This window comes from Syngnathus leptorhynchus, chromosome 8 (genome assembly GCF_054491065.1).
Source record: "Syngnathus leptorhynchus isolate UIUO chromosome 8, UIUO_Slep, whole genome shotgun sequence".
In the NCBI taxonomy this organism is placed as follows: domain Eukaryota; kingdom Metazoa; phylum Chordata; class Actinopteri; order Syngnathiformes; family Syngnathidae; genus Syngnathus; species Syngnathus leptorhynchus.
This window is the reverse complement of record NC_141202.1, coordinates 8,809,661-8,831,334: the sequence shown is the minus strand read 5'-3', so window position 1 is coordinate 8,831,334 and position 21,674 is coordinate 8,809,661. Positions and strand designations below refer to the sequence as shown.

The following is a 21,674-nucleotide window of genomic DNA, read 5'->3' as shown; positions in this document are numbered from 1 at the left end:
GTGGACGGAGCAGGGTTGCCTGCGCAAGATCAGCACCACGGACAGCGATAAAACTGCATGATGGTGACTGTGAGGGGTGTGTCAAGGGTCGAGGGATGTCCCTAATCACCTTCAAATCCTGAATGTCAACGAGCGTCATTAACCCTTCACGTCCTTTTCTGTCCGCTGCACTTCTCGCGATGGTAGAAAGAGGCAGCGGCAGTTTTAGCATTGGCACGGCACTGTCACGTGACACGGCGTAAGGGCGGGGCGCGGCGACAAATGCAAAAATAAATAAATAACAAGACCGAAGAGAACACGAATACAACACACACACACAAAAAAAGACGCAAGAACATTCGGGGTTTGCAACGTGCTTCACCCGATTTCATTGGAGGGGAGGGGGCCGCTGCACAGAGGAAGCGTGCAGGGGAGGGAGGTGCAGAAGAAAGAAGAGGAAAAACGGCGCTCTGGATGGGGATGCTCCCAACCCGGGCCTGATGCTCCTCTGCTCAAACAAGGACTGTCGGAGAGGCTGCAAGGATTAAGCAGGAGGCCGGATGCTGTAAAACTGAAAGGAGGGGGAAGCTTCAAGAGCATCATCCAAAAACGAGCATTTTGTCTCACAGGCGGAAAAATAGGTCCAAAGATTGACGGTGATCTTTTCATTTGAATATCCAGTCTACATTATTGAGGTGTCAGCTTCCTGTCAAAACAAATATATATACTTTATTTTCCCTAAAGACGCATGCTCTGACTGATCAGTCACTTCCATCAATGTTATGTAATAGAATTGTTTGACTTGGAGTACTGAGGCTCCTCTTCATATTTAAGTGGAGGTGGGGGTCTGGGGGGGGGTAGGACCACTTGATCGTTGAGGGTGGACTCCACCGAGAGAAGAAGATGTCGGGTCAGACACTTACGGACCGCATCGCCGCGGCCCAATACAGCTTGACTGGATCGGAGGTGTCTCGAGCTGTGTGTAAATCCACCACACATGAGCAAACAGCCCCAAAGAAAAAACACCTGGAATGTGAGTAGACTACTGTCTGTGTGTGCCCATGTTTCTGTCTGTCTGTCTGTCTGTCTGTCTGTCTGCTTATCTGCCTGTCCAGTCATCTATCCATCTATGTATCTTGTGCATGTAGGCCATGCACCAAAGTCATGGTGGTTACCTCCCCCATGCAGTCAGCTGTGTGTCATCACATGGATTTAATCTACAGCAATGGAAGCTAGCGTCTTACACTTAAATTGGAAATAAGTATCCCAACAAACTGAGGTTTTGATAACACCATTGCCAATGGTGCTGAAGGCGTGATGCCCCATGCTGCTTTGGTGCAGGTGAATACATAATTGAAAAGCTTATATTGTAACTAAGTGATTTTACGACCTCCATGAACAGAGGCGTCACCTTGAATTGTTGTCACTGCTTGCCTTATTCAATGGCACAGATCCTATTCGTGGAACTAAATATGTTGGATTCTGTTGAAAATTGAGACATGCATGTTTTGAGACATGCTACGGCAATTGATCCACTGCACACACTCCAAACAACAAACTTCCATCTTCCATCCATTCCATGGTGGAATCATGGGTCCACTGCCCAAAATGATGTTGTGTAGGATCTCCATTTTTTTTTTTTAGGTCTTTGACGACTTTGACTTTGTTTTCTTTTTTTAAGACTGGAGATAGCTACATCCACCTCCTGTTGAATTGAGCTTTTCCTAAGATGTCATTTTCAACCTCCACTTTTGTTAAGCTGGCACACCACATTGGCAGTGGGGCACAGTGCATTCTGGGTGTTTTTTTTTTCTCCCTCTATGTTGCTTGCGGGTGAGAGGAGCTATAAATAAACAGCGTACTTTCATGGTCCATTCATGTGTAACTCACCAAAGCATCACTTATGCAGCATGACTTGTATCACCCTCCATGCTCTCGCACATCCAGAACCCTTTCAATCAATCATCATCAATCATCATCATCAATCATCAATGTACTGTTCTGATCTATATGCACCTAAATCATGATACAGTACCCGAATACAGTAAGCACCATTAATGTTTGCGTCTTAATCCCTGTATGTTTCTGTATGACTCGTAGTTGCTTTGTCCATATTATCCCTGTCGGTTTGTTGGTCGAGTTTGCACCTGTGATGAACTGAACTGCATACAATATTTGTTGCCACCACAATTACCATATTTTCCGGACTATAAGGCGCACCTAAAAACCTAAAATGTTCTCAAAAGCCGATAGTGCGCCTTATAGTCCGGTGCGCCTTATATATGGACCAAATTCCTAAATGTAAACTGGCCCAAAGCATTGTGTCATAAAATCAATCATAAGTGGCCCGCTGAAGACTATGAATCATGAATCAAAAAGACTATGGATCATTATTTTGTGATTATAAAGTAATTTTTTGCATATGAAGTTGAAATAAAAATGATAAAATGGAGAATAATTGGATTTGGATTCTAAATCTGACATGACGCATTAATGGTGTGCCTTATAGTCCGGTGCGCCTTATATAAGGACAACGTTTTAAAATGGGCCATTCATTGAAGGTGCGCCTTATAGTCCGAAAAATACGGTACTAACTTAATGTCAACATGTGAGTACAACATTGCTTATTCATTGCACTTGTTGAAATACTGTTACTCTATGGTCACTGTAATTCAACTGTGATGCACTTTGCAGTCTGTCTTTGTTTTTATGTTCTGGTTAATCCAAATGCGAATAGTTCTTGTATCTGTGACGAAATATATTGCGTTTCTCAAATGCTCTCATTTCCCAACCTACTGCACAATCATTGGTCCATTCAGAACACATCTGCTACCATAGAGAGTAATGTTCAACTACTTGGCTGCTGTTACTAACAAAGGAAAGTGGTCTTGTTAAGTGATGAAGCTGGCATTCAGCAAATAGTAGACGTACATTCATCACAGAGTCAGATCGACATTTTCTATAATTTAATGCTCCCAACAAAGTACAATTGGATGAGTGTAAGTGTGAAAGGACTTTGAAAATCTTTGAATTGAACTATAGTACGCCAGATATTGCGGGGCATCGTCCAACATCATCAGTCTCTGACCTTGCAGGTGTTCTTCTGAATTAATAGACAATATTCCCCTCTAATACCCCCGAAATTCTGTCGAGTATTTAATGCGGATTTCCGCAGTCATTCTATATGTCCCAAGAACCACAAGAGACAGTTCGGCTAGTTTACGTTTGCTAACAAGGAGAGCCAGCATCACTTTGTGTAACACATAAATGCTTGAAAGCAACTGCTACTTCTCTTTGCAGCAGCCTTTTTATTGTCAGAAATTAGGGTGGGGTTGAGTACAAACAGGTTTGGGGTCGCCTCTGCAAAATGGTTCCGCTCAGGTTTCGCCCAGCTGCATTGGGTCTTATTTCTTCATCCTTACAACATTTTGCAAGCAGATACTGATGGAGCAATTTTGGACAACAAGCCGAAAAAGTTTGCACAACATAAGAAGAGGGTGTAACAGTTTCCACCCCAAGGGTCGAACATGTTGGACAACTCAAAGTTCTAGCAAGCATTAGTAGAAATAATCATTCCAGTCAACACTTCACAAATAATCATAAGAGTAATAGGTTGTCAATCCTATCAGTCTTCCTAAATAAGTACTAGTGGGGCAGCTGTGTCTTATTCAGGAGAATGGGTTGTCTAGTGACCAATTCAGTTAGGCCAAATTTTCTAATCAAGAAATGTACCAGGGCCATAAACATTAGGCGCAAATCAATTCAAACAAGCTGGACTACAGGCTCGGCCACACTGGGGTTGGATCTGGGCCGCATGTAGCCCACGGGCCGCTAATTGAATAACGGTAATAGCGAAATTCCCATTTCCAGCCACGACCCCCTCACCTCTTAAAAATCACATCCACATTCTGTTTTTGTTCGCAACGCTGTAAGTCAGCTTTCCTAGAACAATAAATCAAAATGATAGACACGAAAGGTGATTTTCTGCAGGAAGAAGTCCTAACAAAGAAGACCGAAAAATCTTACCCAGCGGTGTGCGCCTCAAAATATCAGGGGCCTGACAGATGAGTTATTGCTTCACATTTATTAGCGAAAGAGGCAAAGTAGTTGCGCAGACTTTCTGTTTGGTAAATCAATACAGTCAGTGATGTCTGCCAAAGCACTTTGCTGAAGTCTGTGAAACATGTCCTCCATCAAGCAAAGCCCTTTAGTCTGCCATTCTTTTGATGGTGTCCAGTTCCAGTAATACTACATCATCCTTACAGATCCTCGATTCATAAACTACAAGTTTTGCTCTTGTCTAACCTATTATTAAGTATAACCCCTTATTTTTGTGTAGAATTTAAGTTGAAGCCTAATCAGCAAAATATAAGAAAATACAAGAAATTAATTTAAAGTAGAACTGAAAACATATTCTACTCATTGAAGCGAGTAAAAACGACTAAAATAGTAGCAACAAAATGTGACAGCATAAGCTAGAGACAAAATGAACTAAGAAAGCAAAATAAATAAAAAGCATGGACTCTTGGTAATAAATGTATGTTTTCATTTTATCTGCTGGGTTTGTGTTGCATCTTAACAAAACAGGGTATTTCCTTCCACTGCTCTGCGGATAACTGTCAAATCTATGACCTACTGAGCAAAAAACATTTTCTTCATAAAGTCACTTTTGCCCTGTCTGGAGTAAATGACGATCTGAATGGCACTGAATTTTTCGAAAGAAAAGTTATCGTGTTTGTAGTTATACTGTTTAGTTCCAGTGGCTCTTTGATTGTCCATGTTTCCTAATTGATAACTGCCTTTTTTTTTTTTTCACAAAACACTGCATGATCTCCTTTTGGGTCCGTCAAGACATCTGATGCTGGAGCCTAAACAAAACCCCTGCCATTAATAAATAATACATAGGCAAGTTGTTAACGCCTTCTTAAATTTAACATTGGTGTGATCCTCCCACTTTAATGTAAAATGTATATCCTTATTTATTTTCTTCAGGTATACTATTTAGGACCATTTAATCAGCCTGACCTGCATATGTTTGGTTATTGTCTCCAATTGTTGTCCTTTCCACGCACGCACATAAATAATGAAGGAGAAAAGGCAGTCACACATTTCTGCTGTGTTACACGAGAATCACCCGCGATAGATTAAATTTACTGTGAATTGAATCAACATAGCTAATCTATTAACATCTACCTAGCTGACCAATCAGAATCCCAGGTTAGCGCCACATCTTTTGTGCTATTGCATAATATTCAGTATGGTATGGGACAGGTTTATCCAGCCGTTAGGTGGTCGTGTTGGAATAATCAGTGCCACAGTCTGCCAGCCTCAGTGGGATGTAAAAAACGAGACACACACACAGGAGAAGTGTGGGATGATGAGTCATCAGGCCTGGCGGGCTTATTTTCTGTGTAGTATGGGTGTGTATTTGCAGCTTCACTACAGACGACATCGTGTACAGCCATCATTGCTGCATCCTGAATGTTACATAGTAGATGGTTGTAGGCTTGAAGAAAAGTGACCTTGAAGATATTTCGTTTGCAACGACCACATTCCAGAGTGCTCCCTTCCCTACTTACCCTATCCAAGATGATTGGAAAAAAATAAATGACGTGTGCATTGATAATCAGTGGATTAACTCATCAGAATTTGTATTCATACATTTGGTGCTTGTGAAGAACAAAAAAAAAACTAACCATTACACGCATGGTACTAAATGATTTCCCGTGTGCAGTATTTAATCAAATGATTGTTTTTCTTGACAAAATACTGCCGATTTTCAAACCAGTGATTTACACTCTCATACTGCGGCATGAAGCTCTGTGGTAGATGTCTATTTCTCCTGAGTAGTCAGTGAAAATGTTTCTTTTAATGCAGATTTTGATGATTTCTGCAGTGTAATGTCCCATTGTTCCTCTGTGGGTAGTAATGACAAGTTTCACAAATGAACGGAGTAACAGCCAGATGAATTCCAATCAGGCAGTGGTTGTGCAGCACTCGTCCAGACATTTTGATAATAGCGCAGCACTCTGGCTTGAGTCACTAACATAGACATAGTTTGTGATGAAGTAAGAGGGATGAATTCAACAATGTACTGGCATGGGTGCTATTAAGAAAAAAATAGGATCATTATAATCAATCTAGGTTAAAATCAAGCGTTACAGCAGTACAAGGTATAAGCAACACACAATAAGTTATTATAGACTTAAAAAAAAAAGTAGGATTATGACAAAAAAATGTTGCAATACCTCACTTATAAACAGGAAAGACAATTTAGAGTGTTGGTATTTTAATAAACATTAAGTTGACACGTAATTTTGCTTTTGCGGGCCACATAAAATAATGCTGTGTTATTTGGCAAATGAAATGTGGGCAGTAGAGTAAAGGTCTTCCAGCACATGTTTAATGGTGCGTATGAAATTGAATATCCCATCTAAGCAGCTGTTCAATTTATACCTCCACCTTCTTGAATGTCATCTCATCTGAATCACTGCATTTTTTTCCTGTTGTCTTGATTTGAACAAAATTGTTGCACCCCTATCTATCTACTAAAGTTCTTCTTTAATTCCCCAGACCTGATCCAGGCCTCACAGGATTCCAGTGTAAGCGTCCCTCAGATGGCCGATACACTGATAGAGAGGGCGGGCAATGCCAGTTGGGTGGTGGTCTTCAAGGCCCTGATTACTACACACAACCTCATGGTGCACGGCAATGAGGTAACAATACACACATAGACCGTCCAGGCTAAGAAACAAACAACTGTTTTGGTAAGACGCTTTATAGGAGAGACTAAATTGCTTTGCCAAGTACAGTTTCTAAAAGTTTTGGAGACCAACATTTTTAAAAGAGATATGTGTGCTTTCCGTAGGTGTTACCATAAAACATTTGTGAAACGACTTTAAAAGCAGATTGAAGTTTGAAGTAATGGAATTGGAAGTGTGAGTGGACAAAGCAGAGAAACATTTTACTGAGTTTGAGAAAAAAGCCAAGAAAAAGCCAACAACTACTTAAAAGCCTTGTTTTGTTAAAACGTGGTTTGCTTTTTCTTTCCGAGGCGGTGCTTCAACATATCAAATCAGCTTTTAATTTAATAAATATGCATGTGCAATTGATCGATTTGCATTAACTCCTCCCAGAACATGCAAAAATGTCAAGATGCCAAATCGGTTTAATAATACATAATACTCCTCCAATAACATCCAAATCAATTGTATTGTGGCTTTATTGATCATCATGCACCACAATTTATTGTACATTGCTGTATGTGTGCTCTTTCAGAAATTCCTGCAATTCCTTTCATCGAGGAATTCTTTGTTCAACCTTGCCAATTTTCTGGACAAAACAGGCTCCCATGGTGGGTATTTCTCAACTCCCCATTCATCTGTCCTTCAGCAAGTGGTACATCTTCTATGTTTGTGTATTGTTTTTAATGATGGCTTCACTGGATAAAGTCATACTTGACCTTATTTTTTAACAGATAGTCTTTTATTTCGCTCAGTATGTCATGTATAGGAGACAAGCCTTATATTTCCAAAGCGAAATCTTCACAAAATGTTGTAATTTATAATATTTGTACTCTGATAAGTTACAATGCTGACATCCCGCTCCTCCAGTATTATTGGGCATACATCAATGTGTGTGCGTGTATGTCTTCCTCAGGCTATGACATGTCCACCTTTATCCGACGCTACAGCCGTTATCTCAATGAGAAGTCCTTTGCCTACAGACAGATGTCTTTCGATTTTGTCAGAGTCAAGAAAGGGTACAGTTTCCTCATTTCTGTCATTCCTTCACCAATCAAATTTTACTTTTGATGAAAAAAAAAAAACACGTCAAATTAGTTGTAGGATGATGCGAGCAGGGGACATATGATCTACATTTTGGTTTCAGAACAGTTTTACTCAATAATTATCATCATCACAGATTAATTTGGTAAATTTACTAATCGCAAACTACTGCATGCTTGGACTAAACCGCCCAGAAGTTCTTCAGATCCTCCTCTTAAAATGTCTCAATATATTGAAACAGAATGTCTTATTATCTCTTTCCATCACAGCGCTGATGGAGCAATGAGGACCATGACAGTAGAGAAGTTGCTGAAAGGAATGCCTATCCTGCAGGGTCAGATTGATGCACTGCTGGATTTTGATGTGAGTTACTTGAAGCAATCTTCACCAGTGACATCACTTGAAGGCAAATTTCTTTCACCTCATCAATTGTAATTCTGTTCAAAGGCACACCAACCGGAATTAAACAATGGAGTCATAAATGCCTGCTTTCTTCTACTGTTCAAAGACCTGATAAAGTTATATGCTTGCTACAATGATGGCATCATCAATCTACTAGGTACAGTATTTCTGTTCACCTTCAATTTTTTTTCCCGGCAAATGCATGTTAAATATCATCTAGTAGTGAAGATTGAATAGCCTAGTTTAACATCTTCCTTACATTTATGTAGATAATTTATTCCGACATGTTTCGGGGTCAGCACAAGCCAGAATCTCTCATTACGGAAGGTTACTAATTTAGTGTTTTAGAACCATAAATTCTTTCCTGGCAAAAAATATGTAGTCCAAGTATGTCCATTTTAATATCGTCACGACTATGTCTTTTAGAGAAATTTTTCCAGATGAAGAGAAGCCAGTGTAAAGATGGACTGGAGATCTACAAGAGATTTCTGACTCGCATGACTCGGGTTTCTGAATTCTTCAAAATTGCAGAGGTAAGATGTGGATGTGCATTGTTCTAGCACTCATTACTCACTGGCTCAAATGTCTTTGTTTTGTGTTTCCAGCAAGTGGGAATAGACAAGAATGACATACCTGAACTGACTCAAGTAAGACTTATTACAGTCACACTTTCTTCAGCTCAACATCTAAAGTGTATTTTTCAAAAGACAAAGTAGATATTGAAACAGTTTTATACACTATATTTTCTCTTATACTTATTATTTACTCTTATTGCTGTATATTGTGTTCTCACTCAAAGTCAGACCTTTTGAGAGACTTGTATATCTTTGGTAGGTTTTACCAAGGAGATGACATGAGCAGTAAGATTTTAAAGAATTACACACATTAATGATATTCGTGTGAATATATGTCAATCCTCCCATTTTTATGGATTCGGCTTACATTGCCAATAGATTCCGTTTTGACCCTCAAAGGCGCATTATAGCATAAGTGGTGCACAAACAGCGATGTACTGTAAATGAGCAGAATAATTCATCCAAACAGCCTGGCAAACATTATTAAGTGCCATCTAACACCATCTGATGTGCTGCATGACTAATGAATTAAATGTCGTTATTAATAAGTGTCAGTCTCCCAGATCTTTGAGCCATTGATTATCGTCATCTTTTTGAAGGAGAGCCAAAATAGTATGATGCATTATATGAACTAAAAATCAGAAACAAAATACAAAGCACAAAATGAATAGCAGCGTTGACAAGCTTAATGATACATTTAAACCTAATTTTCCTCTCTGTTCAATATGTAGCTTCTTGAAATGATGGGTTGTATGAACATGTTTTTTTAAGCATTTAACCAATGGTGAACAATGCACAATGATGGAATTTTGTATACTTAATACATTCTGCACATATGACCGATATGATGTCGATAGATCTTAATTTTTTGCCATTCTGTTTTCCTCCACAGGCCCCAGAAAGTCTTTTAGAATCACTTGAAACTCACCTCAACACTTTAGAAGGAAAGAAGCCGTAAGTTTGTGTGTTGTTTGTTTTTTATGGTAAAAAAAAAAATAAATCATTTACCATTAGCAAGATAGTGATCATTTGTAATTGGCTTAAGGTTGGTTTGCATGAACTCAATGACATGTTGAATTGATATAAAAATCATTTTTTGAGGCTGCTTTAATTACATTTTTTTATTTATCCACTTTGTTCATGTTATGACGGCCAAATATTTAACCTAATGTTCTTCTGATCTTTGTCCAATACAATACAGAGAGGATAAGTAAGTATTCTCTGTCATTCGAAATGCTAAATTTATACCATTACCTGCTTTTTTCATCTTTACATTTTATTTTCCACCAGTTTTTCTTTCTTTTACAGAGATTTTTTACTGAATAAAAGTGACCATATTCATTTAAAGTCATACCATCAATATAACAATATTAAACCAAAGCTGTGTTCACCTTGTGCTTCAATAGTACATTTTTAATGTATTCATTTATGTATTTTATATGTATTCATTCATTTATTTACTTAAATAGAACCCACATTTGTAAATATTGTTAATCATACACTAATATAAAGCTGCTGGTAAATTTGTACAATCCAATGAAATCAAAGACAATACTGAATTTACAATGACAACAAGGATTTTTTTTTTTTATACTTGAGCTATAATTATTCTTTCAATGGTTGAATTATAATATGGCTACAGTAATGGATTGTGCAGGTGTACGGTCAGTGTATATTAAGTCATTAAATCAGTGTTACTTACTCTCAGACTCCACTTTTGCTAAGGAGTACAGGCTGGACAATTGTCACATTCTCCAACTTACCTGCATAGAAAAACCCTAAGTTGAAGTGGAAATGAGTCTAAGATGCAATTATTTAGTCTCATGTTTATGTTTCAAATACTGCCTGTCTTAATTTACCGAATATTTAAATCACTTTATACTGTACGTATGATATCACTCTTATTCTTTCCTAACCTGTTTGCCATTCTTGTTTTTGTAGGTCACCCACCAAGGTAAGACACCACCAAGACAAATACATGAAGTACTTACATACACTAAATGAGACCTCAATAGAGGGATGGATTGGAAATACACAATCATCTTCATTAGCATTCAAATATGTCACCTTGTTTAACCATGTTGTCTGTTAAAAGGACACAGTGGTCAATAACAGCTCAGCAACTACCACGACATCTTCTGCACCACCCAAGCCTGCACCGCCTGCTGGCGCCGGGGGCCCCCCTGCTCGACCGGGGCCCCCCGCTAAACCTCCACCTCCCTCTATCACACCCACAGCGGTCACTCCCACCACTACCGCCAGCAGGTAAGTGCCAGTGAAAGAACTTATGTTTATTTAATATTAAAATTGTCCTATTATTGATTTGATGTTTGTGCGCTGTAACGTCACAAAATGTGCAGTGGTTGAAAAAGAGTAAAAGGAAATTGTGTTTGTCAACTTGATTCCATTGTCACGGTTTGTATTTATTTACATGTGATATTTACAAGATGAAATGATATTTACTTGCTTCTCTTTTTTTCTGTGTAGTGCCCTCGATGATGGCTTCTTGTTGGATCTAGATCCCATGTCCTCGTCCTCAGCTGGTGGGACTGCACCGCCTTCCACAACAACCGCATGGGGAGGTGAGAAAACTGTTGTTTCGGAAAATTCCTGAGCTTTATTTGAAATTCATATACAGTGTGACCCTCACTATTGACCCTCGCGGTCTATCATGTGCATCGCTCGGAACGAATCAAAGAGCTTGGACTTCACATGCAAGGAATGATGCCCAATTGTTTAATCCCATCTTTTCACATTGCAAAAAAAATGTTGCAAAATTTTGGTTTTACATTCATTAATACTTGCTTAGGTGTGTCCTTGTTATCTTTTAACAATGTCATTCATTAATGGACAACGTTTTGCCTTTTGTTGTGCAGACCTTTTGGCTGACGGTGAGTAATCTCATGATCTCTTTCTACAAGCTAGTTATGGAGCTGAATAATTCCATTTTAGATCTACCATGAGTTGTCTTTGATATACAGTAGTCATCACAAGAAAAAAAAGATCTCTGTTGCCCTCTTCTAATTCTTTTTTCTACTTTGTGGATGGTGTCTTGTAGCCACTCCGGCTGCCACTAACAATGCTTCTGAAGCTAAACAAGCAAAAAAAGAGCTTGTCCCTGATGCTGCAGCTGCCTCTGCAGTGGCTGCATCTCCAGCTGCCGCTTCCACTGCTGCAGCCATGCCAGCGCCCATCTCTCTGCCTGTCACTGCTCCCACCGCTGCTTCAGTTAGAGACATCGACTTTTTTGGAGGTTGGTCAGATGAAAATGGAAACACCTGAGTGTATGCAATTTTTCAATATATATATATATATATATATATATATATATATATATATATATATATATATATATATATATATATATATATATATATATATATATATATATATAAAAAAACAATTGTGTGCGTATATATATATATACACACAAATATAAACAATTGTATATATATATATAATGTTCTACTATATATATATACTATATATATATGACATATTTGCTCAAACTACCTTCAATAAATTATTAATAATTTATTGTATTAATTTTTTGAAGACATTGGTTATTTTAATTTCTTACAATGATTAGGAAACATCTGCAACATTTTATTTTCATAAATCTAAAGATATGCTGCTTTTGAGCCATTTGCAAGTACACTCAAAGAATTCCTCAATAAATGCAGCCTTTTTTTAAATCCCTAAATCAACATGAGCATCATGATTAATTTTCATTTTTTTTAAAGTTCTAATATTGGGTAAAGAAGATGAATTGGTCACAATACCTAAGGCTTGAGTCAAAAAAATTTAATTGTATTAAAACACAAAACTGAGACAAAATACAGTAATCTCTTGTCTCTCTTCTCTCTGTCCACTCTCTTTATCATCTATTTTTCCAAGTTGATATTGGCTGTGTTGTGTTTATATCACATTCACTGCTGCCAAATCTGAAGACCAAATGGATGATCCCTATCAAATAAGGAATTCCCCTAATCCATGCCCCCACTTGTCACAGAGTACAAACAACTTGTGACAATTGACCTCATCTCACTGAATACAATTTTATGCAGCCCCATCAAATTTTCCTCCTAGAACTGATGGTACAGTCAAAGAAATGACTTGGGCTGCGTACTTCTTGTATTCTTTGCCTTTCCCTGATACTGACCTCTCATGTTTTTGTTTGTTTGTTTGTTTGTTTGTTTGTTTTTGTTCATTCCATCTGTTTCTCCATGTGTTGTTTGGTTGTGTTGCTGTGATACACTAGATGCGTTTGCACCTTCCCCAGGAGATGGTCCTGTCGCTGTGGCTGCGGGTCCTGCTACTGATGCATTTGGGGAATCTGGTGGGTATTATGCAAGAACATTAATACATGTATATATATGATATACTATGTATACAATACATGTATATAATACATGTATCAACCACACACACATACATACATGCATACATGAAAACATACTTTGTGACCTATGAATGAAAGTGAGTCAAATTATTTTTAATTTAATTTAATTTTTAAATTAATTTTAATTTCAAATTTATTTTTGCTGTTGATTCCGATATTCTCAACAGATAAGAGGCAGCCTTTAATAGGGCTTCTTTTTTCAGTCCTCCAGTGATGTGTGCTCAATTGCCTTTCTTTCATGGTTTCCAAGTCTTGTTAAGACATCCACAGGCACCTTGCCTCACAAATATAGTCACGTTTTAATCATCCACCCCCCTTCCCTTGTTTTCTCATCAAATCACGTCTAACCCTTCCATTCCAATCCCTGCTGCTTCTCCTGCTGAAGACCCTTTTGCTACGACCGAGGGGAGTGCGGACATTACTCCAGGCCTGGACCTGTTTGCTATGAGACCCGCTGACACGGGAGCCACTGCCATCACCCCTCCCACCTCTAGTGAGGCGCCGGCTATCGCTGTCCCTGTCGCCACACCCGCCGCAGCCCCCACTCCTTCTGTCACCACCACCACTAGCACCACAGACACCACCACCACAGAGTCTGCAGCCGCTCCGACTCTAGATTTCTTTGGTGGTAATGTCCTTTTGCTTTCATTCTGCTCTCCCAGCCACTCTGCATTATATGATGATGATATTTTGATCTTGATTGCCCTTGCTCTAGAGGTCCTTAATAATAAAATTGGAACGACAGTCACTGTATCTGAAATTTCCACACCGCCACATTTGAAATGTTCCAGTTTATGTGCACAGGGCATAGAAATTAAAATATTGCTACTGTGACATTTTATGACATCTCTTGATGCCAATGAGCTATGTTGAAGTGAGATGTGGGGCTTCATTTAGATAAAAGTAGTGTTCTGCCACCATCTTGGGGCATTTTGACCCCAAAGAACTATTCTGAAGTGAGTTGAAGATCTTATTTTAGACAAAAGTAGTGCTATGCTGCCCTATTGCAATATCTCTTGCTCACAGATTTTTGCTATGAGCTACCCATAGATGATGGTGAACACTGTATCTTTTTTCCTTCATTCGTTTTCTTTGGCCATTCAAGCAAGCATCTTGACCGCCAAAATCAGAGTTGACCTTTGTTGTCCTATCTCCTTATCAGCAAAAATGGCTGTCCTTGCTGTGATTCCTAACCAAATACTAATATTCACCGCGAACATTTAAACGAATCATCTCCTGCATGTGAAAAGTTTCCAATAATGTCAGCTGAGAAAAAATGTATAATTTATTCTTTGTCCTCTTAAGTTTAAGTGAAATATTGTGTAGTTTTAAAATGTTCTAACGTTGCTTTAAATTCCGTCGTTAACTAGTATCATTAACCTGGGAATTATTATGCATTCACAAATATAATCCTAATATTTATAAATAAATGCAAAGCTCACAATATTTCCTTAGATTTCTAATCTGATATTGTGTTGCATTCAATATCCTCTGACATCTCTCTGCTTTCCCACACCTCTTGTCATTGTGTTTGTACTGGATTTAAAATCTAAATGTCCATTTGATGATTGTGTGTCCTAGATATGCTTGATTCTATGCCTGAGCAAGGTTCTACCGCAGAATCCAAAGCTGCTACCACACCTAGCGTAGACCTTTTCGGTGCAGGTACAGGAGCTGATCCACATGTCTGTGTGTGAAACCTCTTCATCTCTTCTACTTAGCACACCTCCACTCCTGTCGAATACATAGTCCTTCCCTACTACACAATTTTGTTTTCCCCTCATAGTGATCTGAGAGCTGTGCATGAAATCCACAAGCATCGTGTTCTCCCCAAGGCTGCTTTTTTTCACCAGAGCTGTTTCTACCTGCTCTGCTAATACTTTTCTTTGCTCCTCGACCACCACCTTTTTCTTCTTTCTCGCACTCTGCCTCTTGCTTGCATTGGTCACTTAGACCTCCCTGCTGTTTCACGCGGGCCTTCTCCTTTGCCTGAGCCGGTTCCGACTGGAGACATTGTCACTGGTGAGTTAAGGTGCTTTACTATTAATGGCATCCCTTCTGTTTTCCTTATGTGAATTATGAAGGGAGCAGCAAGGCTCCACTCATCATGATCAATCCTGTTCAAAAGCGGTGGTAAAGATGCATGAAGGCCTGCTTTCCTGCTTTGCTTCCTTTGCTAGAGAATGTTAGCCTTGCCGTGCTGATAAAGTTGCAGATAAATATATTATATCAGGTATATTATTGAACCTTAATTTGTCTGCTTTCTTGTTGTCTGTTCTCCTGTTTCAAATCATTCTCATCATCAGACCCTAGTCCTGAGACTGCCCCTCCTCCTGCCCCTGCTCCTGCGCCTGCTTCAGCTCAGACTCCAACTCCAGCTCCTGTTGTTGCTCCTGCCACTGAGGCCTCCTCTCCAACCAAAGCAGAGCCGACCCCAGTTATTGACCTGCTGGGTATGATAGCAAAAGATGTCCTCTTTTTAATAATTCTATATTTTTCTTGTCTATTGTTCTCTAGTCCTTCTTGGATATTGGATAATACTCTATCAAACGGATGATATGTATAACTTTCAGCAACATGCAGAGCTCAAACACCTACAAATATAAATCAGAGCTGGACTGTTCGGATTCGGATCATGAGAGCAATCTGTCCTGTTAGGGACATAGCGATATTGATATTTTCTTCAGTATTTAGCACATTAGTTAGAGTGAAAAAAAAAAACTTCAACAATATGTTCAAAAAGAAAAGAACTCAAATTCTTTTGTGCTATTGTGTATTTGTGTTAACTACCCGCTCTTTTTCCCTATGGATAATTGCCCCTCCAGACTCCTTTGGTGGGTCTGTGAAGGAGACACAGAGCTCTGCTCCTGGGGGACCTGGAGGAGACCTGCTCGGAGGTACAACTGTTTAGGGTTACACCATATTTATAGAAACAGTGGACTCCTGCAATTCGAGCAGAAAAAGGACCGGGCCGGTCCACGAATAGTGAAAATGTGTGAATAATAGATTACCATCATAATTGTATTGAAAAAAAAAATCTCGATTTTATTTGAAACCTTAAAAAGATTGGTAGTCACAACCCAATCCGTCTCTTTGTTAGATCTCATGTCCCCCACCTTGGCACCCACCGTCGCCCCAGCCCTAGCCCCAGCCATGGCTCCAGCTCCTGCACAGAACTATCTTCTTGAATCGGGATTCGAAACTCTGGGTTCACTTCCCTCTCCGACACCACCTGTGCCAGCTGTACCAATGGCACCTGCCATTGCAGAACCTGCAAAAGCCACACCAGCGTCCTCTGGTGGCTTTGATGCTTCAGGTAAATGTCAAGTTTTATGTCAGGGATAGTACTTCAAAAAAAAAGTCCAACTTTTTCAACTTATCTCTTAAACATTCTTGCTTAGCTGCGAGTCGATGTGCAAAAGTGTATGGTCCACTGAAACATAATAATTTGGGCATCAGCCTGTTGCATGGATGACACGCTTCTACCATTGTTGTCGACTGCTTAACTTCTCACCTTGACTCTGTTTCAATGATTGATGGGATTTCTTTCTTATCTTGTTTCAATGTGGACCATTCACACATGCTGCGCTTTCTTCAGTTTCACACATGCTCTCTTTTGCTTCACTCACTCTTCCCCACCTCCTTCATCTTCACCCCTTCCTCTCTGCTGGCTACCTCTTGCTTGCTTCTTCTAATGTGTAATTGGTGAGTTGAACTCCACAGCGCATTGCAGCATGTGCACTTTTTGAAGTCTGCCTTTTGTTTCAAGATATTCTGCATGTTTAAAATGTAATCCTCCAGTGTCTCCTGCATGAGACAAAATACACTGGTTTGTGGAATTCTTTTCCCCCCAGTCCTTTCTTGTGTTAATTATTATCCAAATGACAGTGATGTAGCATTGCAATGAGTTGGGAGCAATTAGCCATTCCAAATACTTCTTCTTGCTGTTCATAATCTGAGGTATGATAATAATAATAATAATAATAATTTTTACTGAAAGTGACAAGCTAAGGGGGACAGTAGTCATAGTTTGAGGCGTATATGTGTTGCAATTTATTTCTTCAAATGTGGTCCCACTCTTTGTGCTTGCACATTTAACTACGTACTGTTGCTATTACAGCTGGATTGTTTCCCTTACCTTCACTTTGACATCTGCCCACTGCCTGCATTCTAGCTAGAACTGGAAATGAACAACCATGTAATCTGGAGCGACTTTTTAATGTTGCACCTTTCCTACCCCCCCTCAAGTGTTTGATGGATTAGGTGACTTGCTGATGCCCGCCGTTACGCCACAGAGCACCGGGGGAAGCACAACAGGAAGTGCAGCAGGGAGCATGGGAACTCCCGTCACAGTTGAAAACATTACAGCTGCTCCACCTGCCACCCCACCCCCAACAAAAGCCATTGCAGGGGATCTTGACTCTTCACTGGCCAACCTGGTTGGAGGTACATGTATTGTATGATGGGACACATCAGTGATTTCCCTGAAAATTCAAGTTCCATTTTTTTTTATCCTCCCTTTAGACCTGGGAATGAAGAAAAAGTAAGTATACTCTTTGTTTGATACGTCCATCTGTTCATTCCTTTTTCAAAATGAAACAGAAACAAACACACAAAACAAAAACAACAAAACAATTGTACTTGTTTTCTCAATTTTTATTCCAAAACCCCAAATATGCATGCAACAGCTATGATTTATTGTTTCAGAATAATTCTTCAGTGTTATTGATGTTATTTGGGGTTATTTAAATTGGAAAATGGGCCCTGGAACAGGATACTGGATGTTGAAAATGGATAGTTTAGATTCAAATGATGTGACTGCATCTAATCGAACCAAACCCAATTGTTCCCCTTTAAAATGTATCCAAATATATTTTGAGTTGTAGTTTATCGTAGCGATGCACCCCCCTCTAGATGTTAAGGCATATTTGGTGGTTGACAGTATAAATAATTCATAGTGCTATCTAATAACCCTCCTGTAGAGATCCACAGAGTGAGAAGAAGTTGACTGGAGGAGCCAACTGGACCCCTCATGTGGCCCCCACAAGCTGGACCACACCAGGTGTCCCCATGGTGAGAGCAACTTCAACTTTAATGTGCAGTCAAACCTCATGCCACCTGCACAAGTAGGAGTTAGCTAGTTAACAACATGTATGCTTTGACAAACTATGAATTTATGACCAGGCTGGAGTGGCTCCTGGCGGACCTGGAGCAGCGGCTCCTAGTGGAGCAATGGTACCACCAATGAATGCACAGCCTGGCTTTGGTATGGTGAGTAAAAATCCTCAATACACTCTATACCTTAATATAAGTATAGGTACTTCTCTGTATAAATGACTGAGTAGAAGTACTGATTCAAATCCTGCACTTAAGGGCTTTTATGCAGCCAAACCAATGTGTTCCAATAGCTTGGCTAAAAAAAAAAAAACTAATGATAAAAATACACTTTTTTAATTTTTTTCCAATTTGTGCCTATGGTGCCCCACAAATGGAGTTGAAAACAAACCATTTTCTTAAATAAGGCCACGGATGGCAAACATTTAGTTTCTCTGAATACGCAAATGCAGTATCATCTATACTTCAATGTACTAGCTAAGTATTTGTAGTTTGTTACTTCCCGCCACTTGTATTTTTAGAACCCCTACTGTTCTTTTCCAGTAAATAAATATGGTCTGCATTCAGCAAGGTCTAAGTTCTGTAATAAGGTTTCTTGGACTCCTTTTGTGTTAGCCTTTTGTACAAAGCATATAAACTATTTGCAGCCTGCCGCTGGAGGGCCAGGAGCTCCCATGATGCAACCCATGATGGGTCAGCCTATGATCGGTCAGTCCATGATGAGACCTCCTTTTGCCGGCGTGGTTGGAGCTGCACCTGGAGGACTTACGGCGTCAGGAGCCCTGGTAATATTCTTTGAATCAGTGCCGAGTATATAGAATAATATCAAAAACACTCAACATGTCTTGTTTTTTTTCATAGCTTTCTCCTGGACCTGCAAGCCAGAGTCCCAAAAAGCCTAAAGATCCTCTGGCAGAGCTCGACCTTAAGGACTTCTTATAACACAAATGAAAGACGGGTATGTTGCAGTCCTACATATTATATATTACTTCATACATTATATAGTGGACTTAAAGAATCCTTATGATTCCTACCTGTCAGACTTCTGATTGTGGTAAACATGAATTAGACGATGTTAAACAAGTTCAACACAATTTGGTGCCAATACAATGTCTTGAAAGGTTTATCGAAGCACTGCTTATACATTTCTGAGTGTATAGAATAATACTTAAATAATAAGTTTTACAATATATTAAGTGTACTATAATATTTCTTTAAATGAGATAATGAAGGCAGACTGTCGTGTCCTGTAGACAAATATTTTCCTCTACAAAGTCGGATGCTCCCCGCGTCTGTCAAGATCCCAGGAAGCCAGTGGCCCTGCCAATCTGTCTCTTTTGTCTGCTTCTCGACATAATAAGAGCCTCTCTCCTCTCCTCTCCTCTTCTCCATCTTCTTTCTGTTTCCTTCTCCTGTGTGATGTTGTAGCACCAACTGTGAAAGTGAAACCTAGCGGAGTATAACCAGTATACGAATATATATGAGAAAAGAATTCCAAGTGCGTGCTCATTTAGATGTTCTCAATTTTTTGTCTCAAGCAAAATCTCACCCAAAAAAAATCCTGAAATTTGTTCTTGAGTGAAAGTGAAGGAGTATGTGATTAGATATATTGTTTGTGTTGAATGATGGTCGTACTTTGGTGTCCTAAGCTTCACCCAGTCTTGTCCCCTTAAAGGGGAGGGGCCCTTCTTCTTCTGCTCTGATTGGATGAGAGTTTAATTAAGTCGTTGTGGTTTTTGGAGAACTATGTTGTGTCCTGTGTACAGAAAGGTCCTAATTTATAAACATAGACTCCGCTGGTGAATTTGACAATTACGTCTCTATTATGTACTGTACGTGTGCTGAAGAGAAATATCAATGTGAATCTGACATGAAATTGTGAGGAGTCATGTGAGTGTCATTCAGTCATCATTTGGAGAAAAAAAATGATAAATATATTGTATATTATGAAACGAATTATGTGGGCTTTTGAGACTTTGGAACATCAACTGACGCTTTGTGTTTCTTTTTATTTGTGGCTTATTTTTTGTTACTATTTTGGCAGTTGTCTTTTAATGCCTGGCAAGTCTTACTTCCAAATCCAATGTTTGGTGAAAAAGTTATACATCATGGAAAAAAAGTTTTAAAGTGCCCCTCATTGAAACAATTCCACTTTTTAATGTGTGCACAGTAATGTTTTGTTTGTTTATTTGTTTGGTTCTTTTGCTTGTATTGTTTTTTTCAATGAAAAAAATCCTTATTTGCGAAGACCAATAAATCCAATTGGAGTCAAATAAAATCTTCCACAACCGTTTGTTTTGTTTTGGTAAGTACCATGGAACATTTTCTATTTAAACAAGTGATCTGCCTTTGTGTTTTACATCCTAATCTGTGAGGTATTTTTAACAATGCACTGCAATTTATTGAATGCTTTTCTTGGGCATCAAGAATTTGTAGTTCCATTGTAAGACATCTAATTGGTAATGGATGCGGCGCAGGAACGTTAACGTTTTGCCCAACGTTATCTTTCTTGTTATTTTCGTGTGTGTGGATTTGGACTACATGCTGCGTTGTGTTAGAAATACAATGATGTACCTCCTCATTTGAGTTGACGGTTTAAAACGCAAGGTTGTACAAAAGAGTGCTGATTCAGATAAACCATTTTCATGGATGGGTCATAAGCATTTTTTTTCTGTCTAATTTATTTTGTGTATGATGTCCCTACCCATTGCATGTAAGCCCTTTGAGATGCAATAAATGACGGATTGAACTCTTTTCCCCTCTTATTTCTGACATACAAACAGATAGTCTTATTTATCTCAATTGATTTTCAAAAGAGAGTTGCTTTATGGAGGTTGATTTGGGGGAGTTTGAGTTTCATTGTCAGAAGCTATAAATTTCAGTATAGTTCTTGTATAGTGATACACAATCTAAATGTGATTCCACGACCCAACTGCAATAATGTGTCTTTCAATTGATGCAAAGACTATTGTGGCGACAATAACACACTTTTCACTCACTCACAGTTTTTCTTTGTTCCTGTGCCCTGTAATAAATCAAGCATGGGCGAATCCAGCCAAAATCAGATGGGATTGGCTTCTCACCACTCCAACTCTTATACAGACAATCCATATGGGGAGTAGATGGATACAAATTCCTGTTCTTCTTGTTTTCTTTCAAAATGACCACAAAATTTTCATTTTAAATATTCATTAAATCTCCAATAATTACACGTCACTAGTCAAAATCGATATTGCAATAAATATTTGATACCCTGAGGGCAAATATAATCAAAAATATAAATATAATCAATAATATAATCCAAAGTGTGAACTCACAGGAGAACACTGGATAAAAAATATGCAATCTGCAAGAAGTGTTTTGCCAAGGTAAAATATAACAGCAACGAATCTGCAAAGATCATTATCACGGAAA

At 39.0% G+C, this 21,674-nt stretch overlaps 1 protein-coding gene across 1 annotated transcript; it reads left to right on the top strand.

Annotated features, from left to right (window-relative positions):
• Positions 1-870: 870 nt before the first annotated feature.
• Positions 871-20,995, top strand: snap91a (synaptosome associated protein 91a). Its single transcript, XM_085919078.1, has 29 exons — positions 871-1,012; positions 6,553-6,695; positions 7,258-7,333; positions 7,639-7,741; positions 8,036-8,129; positions 8,214-8,325; positions 8,595-8,701; positions 8,774-8,815; positions 9,636-9,697; positions 9,945-9,953; positions 10,685-10,697; positions 10,839-11,008; positions 11,231-11,325; positions 11,620-11,634; positions 11,802-11,996; positions 13,005-13,082; positions 13,531-13,773; positions 14,727-14,810; positions 15,099-15,167; positions 15,452-15,598; positions 15,971-16,042; positions 16,246-16,461; positions 17,394-17,591; positions 17,670-17,688; positions 18,128-18,218; positions 18,330-18,416; positions 18,908-19,045; positions 19,122-19,218; positions 19,514-20,995. The coding sequence occupies exons 1-28, from the start codon at positions 883-885 to the stop codon at positions 19,200-19,202; spliced, it is 2,889 nt and encodes a 962-aa protein (XP_085775204.1). The 5' UTR covers positions 871-882; the 3' UTR covers positions 19,203-19,218; positions 19,514-20,995.
• Positions 20,996-21,674: the final 679 nt, after the last annotated feature.

Bases quoted from the DNA above. Each gene is read 5' to 3' on its own strand.
- snap91a (XM_085919078.1), top strand. From the start codon at position 883: ATGTCGGGTCAGACACTTACGGACCGCATCGCCGCGGCCCAATACAGC. The intron at 8,816-9,635 runs GTAAGACTTATT...TTTCCTCCACAG, and splicing joins ACATACCTGAACTGACTCAA to GCCCCAGAAAGTCTTTTAGA. The intron at 11,997-13,004 runs GTTGGTCAGATG...GTGATACACTAG, and splicing joins AGACATCGACTTTTTTGGAG to ATGCGTTTGCACCTTCCCCA.